This window comes from Salvelinus alpinus, chromosome 4 (assembly GCF_045679555.1).
Source record: "Salvelinus alpinus chromosome 4, SLU_Salpinus.1, whole genome shotgun sequence".
Taxonomy (NCBI): Eukaryota; Metazoa; Chordata; class Actinopteri; order Salmoniformes; family Salmonidae; genus Salvelinus; species Salvelinus alpinus.
The window spans coordinates 80,944,944-80,956,937 of NC_092089.1; the positions used below are offsets into that span (position 1 = coordinate 80,944,944).

The window sequence follows — 11,994 nt, forward strand, 5'->3', positions numbered from 1 at the left end:
AGATAAACTATTCTACTATGGGGTTGTCTGGTTTTTCTATTCATTGCTCGTTTGCCGTGGAAAAGTAAATGTGGATTGTTCTAGCATCTTCATAGTGCGCCTCTGCAGAATTTTTTCCCCATGTTCCATATTTTTGTGTGTTGCGGCAATGACTTTGCACCACTAACTTAAAAAAAAAAATATTCTGTTACAGCCTGAATTCAAAATTGATTAAATTGTCTTTTTTTGTCAGACAATACCCAATAATGTCAAAGTGTAATTAAGTTTTTCAAAATGTTTGAAATTAATACAAAATGAAAAGCTGAAATGTCTTGAGTGAATAAGTATTCAACCCCTTTGTTATGTCAAGCCTAAATAAATTGTAGAGGAACATTTTGCTTAACAAGTCACATAATAAGTTGCATGGACTCACTGTGAATGACTACCTCATCTCTGTACCCCACACACTATCTGTAAGGTCCCTCAGTCAAGCAGTGAAATTCAAACACAGATTCAACCACAAAGACCAGGGAGGTTTTCCAATCCCCCGCAAAGAAGGGCACCTATTGGTAGATGGGTAAAAATAAGAAAAGCAGACATTGAATATCTCTTTGAGCATGGTGACACTTAATTACACTTTGGATGGTGTATCAATACACCCAGTAACTACAAAGATAAAGGCGTCCTTCCTAACTCAGTTGCTGGAGAGGAAGGAAACCGCTCAGGGATTTCACCATGAGGCCAATAGTGACTTTAAAACAGTTACAGAGTTTAATGGCTGTGATAGGAGAAAACTGAGGATGGACCAACATTGTAGTTACTCCACAAAACTAACCTAATTGACAGAGTGAAAAGGAGGAAGCCAGTGCAGAATACAAATATTCCAAAACACGCATACTGTTTGCAACAAGGCACAAAAGTAATACTGCAAAAAATGTGTCACAGCAATTAATGTTTTGACTTGAATACAAAGTGTTATGTTTGGGGCAAATCCAATACAAAACAGAATACCACTTCATATTTTCAATCATAGTGGTGGCTGCATCATGTTATTGGTATGCTTGTAATCATTAAGGACTGGGGAGTTTTTCAGGATAATAAAGAAACCAAATGGAGCTAAGTACAGGCAAAATCCTAGAGGAAAACCTGGTTCAGTCTGCTTTCCACCAGAAACTGGGAGATTAATTCACCTTTTTATTTTATTTATTTTTTATTTAACCTTTATTTAACCAGGTAGGCTGGTTGAGAACAAGTTCTCATTTGCAACTGTGACCTGGCCAAGATAAAGCATAGCAATTCGACACATACAACAACACAGAGTTACAAATGGAATAAACAAAACACACAGTCAATAATGCAGTAGAAAAATAAGTCTATATACAATGTGAGCAAATGAGGTGAGATAAGGGAGGTAAAGGCAAAAAAGGCCATGGTGGCGAGGTAAATAGCAAGTAAAACACTGGAATGGTAGATTTGCATTGAAAGAATGTGCAAAGTAGAGATAGAAATAATGGGGTGCAAAATAAGGAGCAAAATTAATAAATACAGTAGGGGAAGAGGTAGTTGTTTGGGCTAAATTATAGATGGGCTATGTACAGGTGCAGTAATCTGTGAGCTGCTCTGACAGCTGGTGCTTAAAGCTAGTGAGGGAGATATGGGTCTCCAGCTTCAGAGATTTTTGCAGTTCGTTCCAGTCATTGGCAGCAGAGAACTGGAAGGAAAGACGACCTAAGGAGGAATTGGCTTTGGGGGTGACCAGTGAGATATACCTGCTGGAGCGCGTGCTACGAGTGGGTGCTGCTATGGTGACCAGTGAGCTAAGATAAGGTGGGGCTTTAACCTAGCAGAGACTTGTAGATAACCTGTAGCCAGTGGGTTTGGCGACGAGTATGAAGCGAGGGCCAACCAACGAGAGAGTACAGGTCAAAATGGTGGGTAGTGTATGGGGCTTTGGTGACAAAACGGATGGCATTATGATAGACTGCATCCAGTTTGTTGAGTACAGTGTTGGAGGTTATTTTATTGATGACATCACCGAAGTCGATGATCGGTAGGATGGTCAGTTTTACGAGGGTATGTTTGGCAGCATGAGTGAAGGATGCTTTGTTGCAATATAGGAAGCCAATTCTAGATTTAATTTTGGATTGGAGATGCTTAATGTGAGTCTGGAAGGAGAGTTTACAGTCTAACCAGACACCTAGGTATTTGTAGTTGTCCACGTATTCTAAGTCAGAGCAGTCCAGAGTAGTGATGCTGGACGGGCGAGCAGGTGCGGGCAGTGATCGGTTGAATAGCATGCATTTAGTTTGACTTGGGTTTAAGAGCAGTTGGAGGCCACAGAAGGAGAGTTGTATGGCATTGAAGCTCGTCTGGAGGTTAGTTAACACAGTGTTCAAAGAAGGGCCAGAAGTATACAGAATGGTGTCGTCTGCGTAGAGGTGCAATCAGAGAATCACCAGCAGCAAAAGCAACATCATTGATGTATACAGAGAAGAGAGTCGGCACGAGGATTGAACCCCGTGGCACCCCCATAGAGACTGCCAGAGGCCCGGACAACAGGCCCTCCGATTTGACACACTGAACTCTATCAGAGAAGTAGTTGGTGAACCAGCCAAGGCAATCATTTGAGAAACCAAGGCTGTCGAGTCTGCCAATAAGAATGTGGTGATTGACAGAGTCGAAAGCCTTGGCCAGGTCGATGAATACGGCTGCGCAGTAATGTCTCTTATCGATGGCGGTTATGATGTCGTTTAGGACCTTGAGCGTGGCTGAGGTGCACTCATGACCAGCTCTGAAACCAGATTGCATAGCAGAGAAGGTACGGTGGGATGCGAAATGGTCGGTAATCTGTTTGTTAACTTGGCTTTCGAAGACCTTAGAAAGACAGGGTAGGATAGATATAGGTCTGTAGCAGTTTGGGTCTAGAGTGTCACCCCCTTTGAAGAGGGGGATGACCGCGGCAGCTTTCCAATCTTTGGGAATCTCAGACGATACGAAAGAGAGGTTGAACAGGCTAGTAATAGGGGTTGCAACAATTTCGGCAGATCATTTTAGAAAGAGAGGGTCCAGATTGTCTAGTCCGGCTGATTTATAGGGGTCCAGATTTTGTAGCTCTTTCAGAACATCAGCTATCTGGATTTGGGTAAAGGAGAAATGGTGGGGGCTTTCGCGGGTTGCTGTGGAGGGTGCCGGGCAGTTGACCGGGGTAGTGGTAGCTAGGTGGAAAGCATGGCCAGCCGTAGAGAAATGCTTCTTGAAATTCTCAATTATAGTGGATTTATCGGTGGTGACAGTGTTTCCTAGCCTCAGTGCAGTGGGCAGCTGGGAGGAGGTGCTCTTATTCTCCATGGACTTTACAGTGTCCCAGAACTTTTTTGAGTTAGTACTACAGGATGCACATTTCTGTTTGAAAAAGCTAGCCTTAGCTTTCCTAACTGCCTGTGTATATTTGTTCCTAACTTCCCTGAAAAGTTGCATATCATGGGGGCTATTCAATGCTAATGCAGAACGCCACAGGTCTGGAGTGAACCAAGGACTATATCTATTCCTAGTTCAAATTTCTTTTAATGGGGCATGCGTATTTAAGATGGTGAGGAAGGCACTTTTAAAGAATGTCATTCCAGGATACCCCGGCCAGGTCGATTAGAAAAGCCTGTTCGCTGAAGTGTTTTAGGGAGCGTTTGACAGTGATGATGGGTGGTCGTTTGGTCGCAGACCCATTACGGATGCAGGCAATGAGGCAGTGATCGCTGAGATCTTGATTGAAAACAGCAGAGGTGTATTTGGAGGGCGAGTTAGTTAGGATGACATCTATGAGGGTGCCCTTGTTTACGGATTTGGAGTTGTACCTGGTAGGTTCATTGATAATTTGTGTGAGATTGAGGGCATCAAGTTTAGATTGTAGGATGGCCGGGGTGTTAAGCATGTCCCAGTTTAGGTCACCTAGTAGCATGAGCTCAGAAGATAGATGGGGGGCAATCATTTCACATATGGTATCGAGGGCACAGCTGGGGACAGAGGGAGGTCTATAGCAAGCGGCAACAGTGAGAGACTTGTTTCTGGAAAGGTGAATTTTTAGAAGTAGAAGCTCGAATTGTTTGTGTACAGACCTGGATAGTAAGACAGAACTCTGCAGGCTATCTTTGCAGTAGATTGCAACACCGCCCCCTTTGGCAGTTCTATCTTGGTGGAAAATGTCATAGTTGACGATGGAGATTTCAGAGTTTTTGGTGGTTTTCCTAAGCCAGGATTCAGACACGGCTAAGACATCCGGGTTGGCAGAATGTGCTAAAGCAGTGAATAAAGCAAACTTAGGGAGTAGGCTTCTAATGTTAACATGCATGAAACCAAGGCATTTACGGTTACAGAAGTCAACAAATGAGAGCGCCTGGGGAATGGGAGTGGAGCTAGGCACTGCAGGACCTGGATTAACCTCTACATCACCAGAGGAACAGAGAAGAAGTAGGATAAGGGTACGGCTAAAGGCTATAAGAACTGGCCGTCTAGCACGTTCGGAACAGAGAGTAAAAGGAGCAGGTTTCTGGGCTCGATAGCATAGATTCAAGGCATAGTGTACAGACAAAGGTAAGGTAGGATTTGAGGACATTGGAGGTAAACCTAGGCATTGAGTAATGATGAGAGAGATATAGTCTCTAGAGACGTTTAAACCAGGTGATGTCATCGCATATGTAGGACGCGGAACAACATGGTTGGTTATGGGTATCTGCTAGCATCTGCTAGCATGCGGGTTGCCCCCATCACTTCAATAGATTTTTTGCTGGTGGCTTAAATTAAATCGACTTTCTGGGGTAAGAGGTCAATAGACTTACTTGGGTTTGGGGGGAAGAGGGTGCAGCTCTGGTAGTGAATGATCTCCTTAATGATGGGTAGATCATGGGGCAGGGGCGGTGGGGGCACGTAACCAAGGCCGGGCATCATAGGGTTCATGCCTGTCATCATGCCAAGGCCCGAGTCGAAATCTGAAGGAGACACACACCAGAACACACACATGAGAATGGAATAACACGCATATTAAAACAACATTTCCACAGGCATTAGTTCATCCATGTTGACATTTTCTTGTTTCATTTGACATTGTGTGTCTCTCCATGAACACTTTGTGGAGGTTTCTGTCAACAATGGTGACACACAAGGCCAGCAGTATACCACCCTGCATTCCAATGCTGGCTTGCTTCTAAAGCTAGGGTTGGTCCTGGATGAGAGACCAGATGCTGCTGGAAGTGGTATTGGAGGGCCAGTAGGAGGCCCCCTTTCCTCTGGTCAAAAATATAAATAAATCCCAATGGACATAGCCCTGTGAAGGGTGCCGTCTTTCGGATGGGACGTTAAATGGGTGTCTTGACTCTCTATGGTCACTAAAGATGCCAATGGCAAGAGTAGGGGTGGTAACCCTGGTGTCCTGGCTAAATTCCCAATCTGGCCTTCATACCATCATGACCACCTAATCATCCCCAGCTGACAATTGGCTCATTCACCCCCCCCTCCCCTGTAACTATTCCCCAGGTCGTTGCTGTAAATGAGAATGTGTTCAGTCAACTTACCTGGTAAAATAAGGGTATAAAGAACATTTTAAATAAATGTCTATAAATAACTGAATAAATTAACAAGCATCCTACATGTTTAAAGTGGAGCTACATGAGCTTCTACTGACTCTCTGTTGCTGATTGGCTGACCTTTGATCTTCCTGTCTGTAGTCAGAGGGAGGGAGATGGATCTGAGAACTAGCACACAAGTGAGCCTTCATTCACAGGTAGGGGATTATTGATTTAGACTGCAGCTGGATTCACTCTGCACACTAGCTGAGTTCCAGCAGATCATTTTTTTAATGGAAATGACATTTCCTCTACTGCACCTGCAGAAAACTGTGGGCTTGAAAGCTTGTCTTCATTGTGTGTGTGTGTGCCTTGATGGACCACACAAAGGCCTGAGTATAACTAAATACCACTTAGTAAAACCACATGTGGATAACTTATGTTTAAATCCCAGAAAGGGCAACGAAAGCTTTTCAATAATTTCAGCTTTCTGTGTGTGAGAGAGGAAGGTATTTGGATGAAGGATGAGGAAGAGAGGGGAACAAGCCAGAGGTGTAAATGGACCAATCAGAGGAGAGGACAGTAAAAGAGGAAGAGGACGTCTAGGTCCGCTTCATCTCTCTTACAGGGACCCTTATTGATGACCTCATCTCTGGTAAGTAAGTGATAAGAGGGACCCTGTTGCCCAGGTGATGATGACTCCTGCCCAGCGAGGCGGAGGTGAAATGATGGCAGTAGGAGAGATAGAGGGAGGGAGGGGTACAGCGGACACAGTGTCTTCTGAATACCAAGGCCAGTCTCAGTGGCAGTGAGAGGCCCACAGAGGAAATCTCTGGTAGGCCGTCGGGCTGTTCTGGGTTAGGGAGGGAGGCCCACTGCAGAGCTCTGTCATGGTCCTTACTGCAACAGGTGTGAGCTGCTTCATAACTGCGACTTAGTAGGGCTGCACAGTTAATCAAATTCACATTGAAACTGCAATATAGACAAACTCTAAAAACGCAACTGTGTGCGGCTGCTTCCCAGACACACCAAGCCTCGCCCCCAGTGACTAGAGTCTGGTTTCAATGATGGACTCGTCATAGAGGAACTACGTCACTACCTTATGCACGTGAATAAAATACTAAATAGTACCTGGCAAGATGGAGATCAGAGGTTATTTCACATCAACTACCTTAACTTAAACCACTGCAAAGGTTTTGCCTGCAAACTTTGGCTTTGAATCGCGACAATCTGGCATGTCTGCCTCGTGATTTGTTGAGGGAGTCCCAGGAATAATTGTTTTCTCTTATAGACATAGGCAGTGACTTAGTTCCTCTATGCCAAGAGTCCATCATTGAAACCAGACCCTGGTCACTGTGGGTTTTTAAGACAGTTATTCCTCCTGGCTGTTTGTTAGATTCACAGTTGGCATGCTGTTCTGAGATAGAACAGATTGTTTCAAACAATAATGATACTGCTTTCCATTTTCCTTTTTAATATGTCATTCAATTTCTATAATTCACACAGTTCACATATGTTCTGATCTTTAGTGCACGTCAAATTGCAATATTTTGTAAAACATTCGCAACACGATTTTTGGCCCACTTCGTGCAGCCCTACCACTTGACACTGAGGAACCCTGACACTGAGGAAATGGGCACAGTGCTGATGAATAATGGAAAACACTCCTGGCTGCCACACACACATTTTGAGCACAGAGAATAATTTCCTCAAAGTCAGAGAGTCACTCTTGAAGAAACACAAAGCTATTAAATAGAAGATTTCTGCACCATATTTATTCATGAACATGACAGATGACAGGAGCCAAACCAGGCTCCGGGTGCACATCAAGAAAAGAAGATCTGGTTTGATCAAGACCAGCCTGTTTTCATTTCACTGCTGAATTTTTATTTTTCCTTCCAGTCTGTGTGTGTGTGTGTGTGTGTGTGTGTGTGTGTGTGATATACAGTGGGGGGGAAAAAGTATTTAGTCAGCCACCAATTGTGCAAGTTCTCCCACTTAAAAAGATGAGAGAGGCCTGGAATTTTCATCATAGGTACACTTCAACTATGACAGACAAAATGAGAAAAAAAATCCAGAAAATCACATTGTAGGATTTTTAATGAATTTATTTGCAAATTATGGTGGAAAATAAGTATTTGGTCAATAACAAAAGTTTATCTCAATACTTTGTTTTTACCCTTTGTTGGCAATGACAGAGGTCAAACGTTTTCTGTAAGTCTTCACAAGGTTTTCACACACTGTTGCTGGTATTTTGGCCCATTCCTCCATGCAGATCTCCTCTAGAGCAGTGATGTTTTGGGGCTGTTTCTGGGCAACACGGACTTTCAACTCCCTCCAAAGATTTTCTATGGGGTTGAGATCTGGAGACTGGCTAGGCCACTCCAGGACCTTGAAATGCTTCTTACGAAGCCACTCCTTCGTTGCCCGGGCGGTGTGTTTGGGACCATTGTCATGCTGAAAGACCCAGCCACGTTTCATCTTCAATGCCCTTGCTGATGGAAGGAGGTTTTCACTCAAAATCTCACGATACATGGCCCCATTCATTCTTTCCTTTACATGGATCAGTCGTCCTGGTCCCTTTGCAGAAAAACAGCTCCAAAGCATGAGGTTTCCACCCCCATGCTTCACAGTAGGCATGGTGTTCTTTGGATGCAACTCAGGATTCTTTGTCCTTCAAACACGACGAGTTGAGTTTTTACCAAAAAGTTATATTTTGGTTTCATCTGACCATATGACATTCTCCCAATCTTCTTCTGGATCATCCAAATGCTCTCTAGCAAACTTCAGACAGGCCTGGACATGTACTGGCTTAAGCAGGGGGACACGTCTGGCACTGCTGGATTTGAGTCCCTGGCGGCGTAGTGTGTTACTGATGGTAGGCTTTGTTACTTTGGTCCCAGCTCTCTGCAGGTCATTCACTAGGTCCCCCCGTGTGGTTCTGGGATTTTTGCTCACCGTTCTTGTGATCATTTTGACCCCACGGGGTGAGATCTTGCGTGGAGCCCCAGATCGACGGAGATTATCAGTGTTCTTGTATGTCTTCCATTTCCTAATAATTGCTCCAACAGTGGATTTCTTCAAACCAAGCTGCTTACCTATTGCAGATTCAGTCTTCCCAGCCTGGTGCAGGTCTACAATTTTGTTTCTGGTGTCCTTTGACAGCTCTTTGGTCTTGGCCATAGTGGAGTTTGGAGTGTGACTGTTTGAGGTTGTGGACAGGTGTCTTTTATACTGATAACAAGTTCAAACAGGTGCCATTAATACAGGTAACGAGTGGAGGACAGAGGAGCCTCTTAAAGAAGAAGTTACAGGTCTGTGAGAGCCAGAAATCTAGCTTGTTTGTAGGTGACCAAATACTTATTTTCCACCATATTTTGCAAATAAATTCATAAAAAATCCTACAATGTGATTTTCTGGATTTTTCCCCCTCATTTTGTCTGTCATAGTTGAAGTGTACCTATGATGAACATTACAGGCCTCTCTCATCTTTTTAAGTGGGAGAACTTGCACAATTGGTGGCTGACTAAATACTTTTTTGTGTGTGTGTTAGGGATGGGTAATCGAGTACTAGACCTGATGTCAAAACTCTAACCACAGATCCACCCACCCCCCCAAATACTGTAAAACCAGACTATTAATGTGCTTTGCCTCTAGTATTCCATCAGTACATGTGCATTTGGGGGGGCACAACAAAAAAGAAACCAAACGTCAAACAGTTATTCTCCTAAATGTCCTTCATGTCGCACTCAATTGCATTCCGACCTCTCTCTCTACACACCTACTTTGCGGTCGTCACTAGTTAGCACAGCCACAAAGTCAAAATTGGCTTTATCGCAAAAATAATATCATAAAAAAACACTTTAGGTGTTAATTTAAAGTTAGGGCTAGGCATAAGGTTTAGCAGTGTGATTAAGAATTAGGTTTAAAATCTGATTTTTAAAAAGAGAAATCGTAGAAATAGGCGGGGTTTGAAATTGCTTTCACCTGGATTTACCTGGACAGTCTCATGGAAAGAGCAGGTGTTCTTAATGTTTTGTACACTCAGTATAGATCAATGTACACAAACAAAAATCAGGCCAGTACTCGAACAGTTGAAAAATTTCAAATGCCCATCCCTGGTGTGTGTCCTATTCCACTGACAGCCAGAGAACTGTGTATCATACACAGAGAATTTACCCTCTGCCATTCTCAGGGATTTTCAGCTACAGCAGGATTGTTATTTAACCTTTATTTAACTAGGCAAGTCGGTTAACAACTAATTCTTATTTACAATGACGGCCAACACCGGCCAAACTCGGACGACGCTGAGCCAATTGTGCGCTGCCCTATGGGACTCCCAATCACGGCCGGGTGTGATAGAGCCTGGAATCGAACCAGGGTGTCGCCTCGAGCACTGAGATGCAGTGCCTTATACCGCTGTGCCACTTGGGAGCCCCTTGTACAGACAAAACAATAGAGACTCAACCCCTCAATCCATGTTTCACATCATTCAACATATTCGGTTGGAAACTCCCACACACGCAGACACACGCGGGTGCATGCAAGTGTGTTAGACACACATGCAAGTGTGTACATGCACACACACCATCTTCCGTGTGAAACAGGCCTCTTCCAGCCAGAGGTAAAACTGTCTCGAGACAGAGCAGGAGTCTCCTGAACAGAAACATCAGCAGAGAACTGTCTTCTCTCCAGCCACACAAGGTCTCTCTCTCTCGGCTTTCTCCACCCCCCCACCCCACTGGCTCCATCTCTCCCTTTCTCGCAAGCAAGCAGGCACACATGCCACTTACACACACACACACATCCAACAGTCCTATGTCTATCCATGTTAACCAGTCAGCTTCCCAGAGGATTGTTGAAGGTAATTACATTTAATGCTGCCCATCAATCAAACATCCAGCCAGGAATACATTTTTTGGCATTTGACTCTAGATACCTCCTGGCTATCAACACATTACATCAGTCCTCTCTCTCTCTCACCTCCTCTCCCCCCTTCCCAGGGTAAATGTCCCCTACAGCAAAATGTGTGCTGGGTGGAGGGAGAAAGGGTGAGGGAGGGAGTATATGAAAGGCTATGTCCTGCTGTGGCCTAGTGGAGGTCATTTTGCAGGGCTCTGGCAGTGCTCCTCCTGCTCAAAGGCGGAGGTAGCGGTCCTGCTGCTGGGTTGTTGCCCTCCTACGGCCTCCTCCACGTCTCCTGATGTACTGGCCTGTCTCCTGGTAGCGCCTCCATGCTCTGGACACTACGCTGACAGACACAGCAAACCTTCTTGCCACAGCTCGCATTGATGTGCCATCCTGGATGAGCTGCACTACCTGAGCCACTTGTGTGGGTTGTAGACTCCGTCTCATGCTACCACTAGAGTGAAAGCACCGGCAGCATTCAAAAGTGCACCAAAACATCAGCCAGGAAGCATAGGAACTGAGAAGTGGTCTGTGGTCACCACCTGCAGAACCACTCCTTTGGGGGTGTCTTGCTAATTGCCTATAATTTCCACCTTTTGTCTATTCCATTTGCACAACAGCATGTGAAATTTATTGTCAATCAGTGTTGCTTCCTAAGTGGACAGTTTGATTTCACAGAAGTGTGATTGACTTGGAGTTACATTGTGTTGTTTAAGTGTTCCCTTTATTTTTTTGAGCAGTGTATATACACACACACACTGAACAAAAATATAAACGCAACATCTTCAAGGTTACAGTTCATATAAGGAAATCAGTAAATTGAAATAAATACATTAGGCCCTAATCTATGGATTTCATATTACCGGGCGGGGCACAGCCATGGGTGGACCTGGGAGGGCATAGGCCCACCCACTGGGGAGCTAGGCTCAGCCAATCAGAATGAGTTTTTCCGAACAAAAGGGCTTTATTACAGACAGAAATACTCCTAAGTTTCATCAGCTGTCTGGGTGGCTGGTCTCAGACAATCCTGCAGGTGAAGCCGGATGTGGAGGTCCTGGGCTGGCGTGGGTACACGTGGTCTGCAGTTGTGAGGCCGGTTGGACATACTGCCTAATTCTCTAAAATGACGTTGGCCTCCATTCAGATAACATTCAATTATTTGCCAAAAGCTCTGGTGGACATTCCTGCAGTCAGCATGCCAATGCATAGTCTGCACGCTCCCTCAAAACTTTAGACATCTGTGGCATTGCGTTGTGACACAACTTTTGAATTGTTAGATACTACTGCACTGTTGGAGCTAGGAACACAAGCATTTCACTACACCCACAATAACACCTGCTAAATACAGTGAGGGAAAAAAGTATTTGATCCCCTGCTGATTTTGTACGTTTGCCCACTGACAAAGAAATGATCCGTCTATAATTTTAATGGTAGGTTTATTTGAACAGTGAGAGACAGAATAACAACAACAAAAATCCAGAAAAATGCATGTCAAAAAAGTTATAAATTGATTTGCATTTTAATGAGGGAAATAAGTATTTGACCCCTCTGCAAA

The 11,994-nt window shown here is 44.3% G+C and overlaps 1 protein-coding gene across 6 annotated transcripts in view; it reads right to left on the reverse strand.

Moving 5' to 3' along the window:
* Positions 1-11,994, reverse strand: part of LOC139574524 (ecto-NOX disulfide-thiol exchanger 2-like) — a 349,993-nt gene that overhangs the window by 62,009 nt on the left and 275,990 nt on the right. For all 6 annotated transcript variants that reach the window (XM_071399195.1, XM_071399194.1, XM_071399191.1 and 3 more), the window contains one exon: positions 4,809-4,958. In XM_071399195.1, coding sequence (XP_071255296.1) covers positions 4,809-4,958 — 150 coding nt within the window. The remainder of the gene's footprint in view (positions 1-4,808; positions 4,959-11,994) is intronic.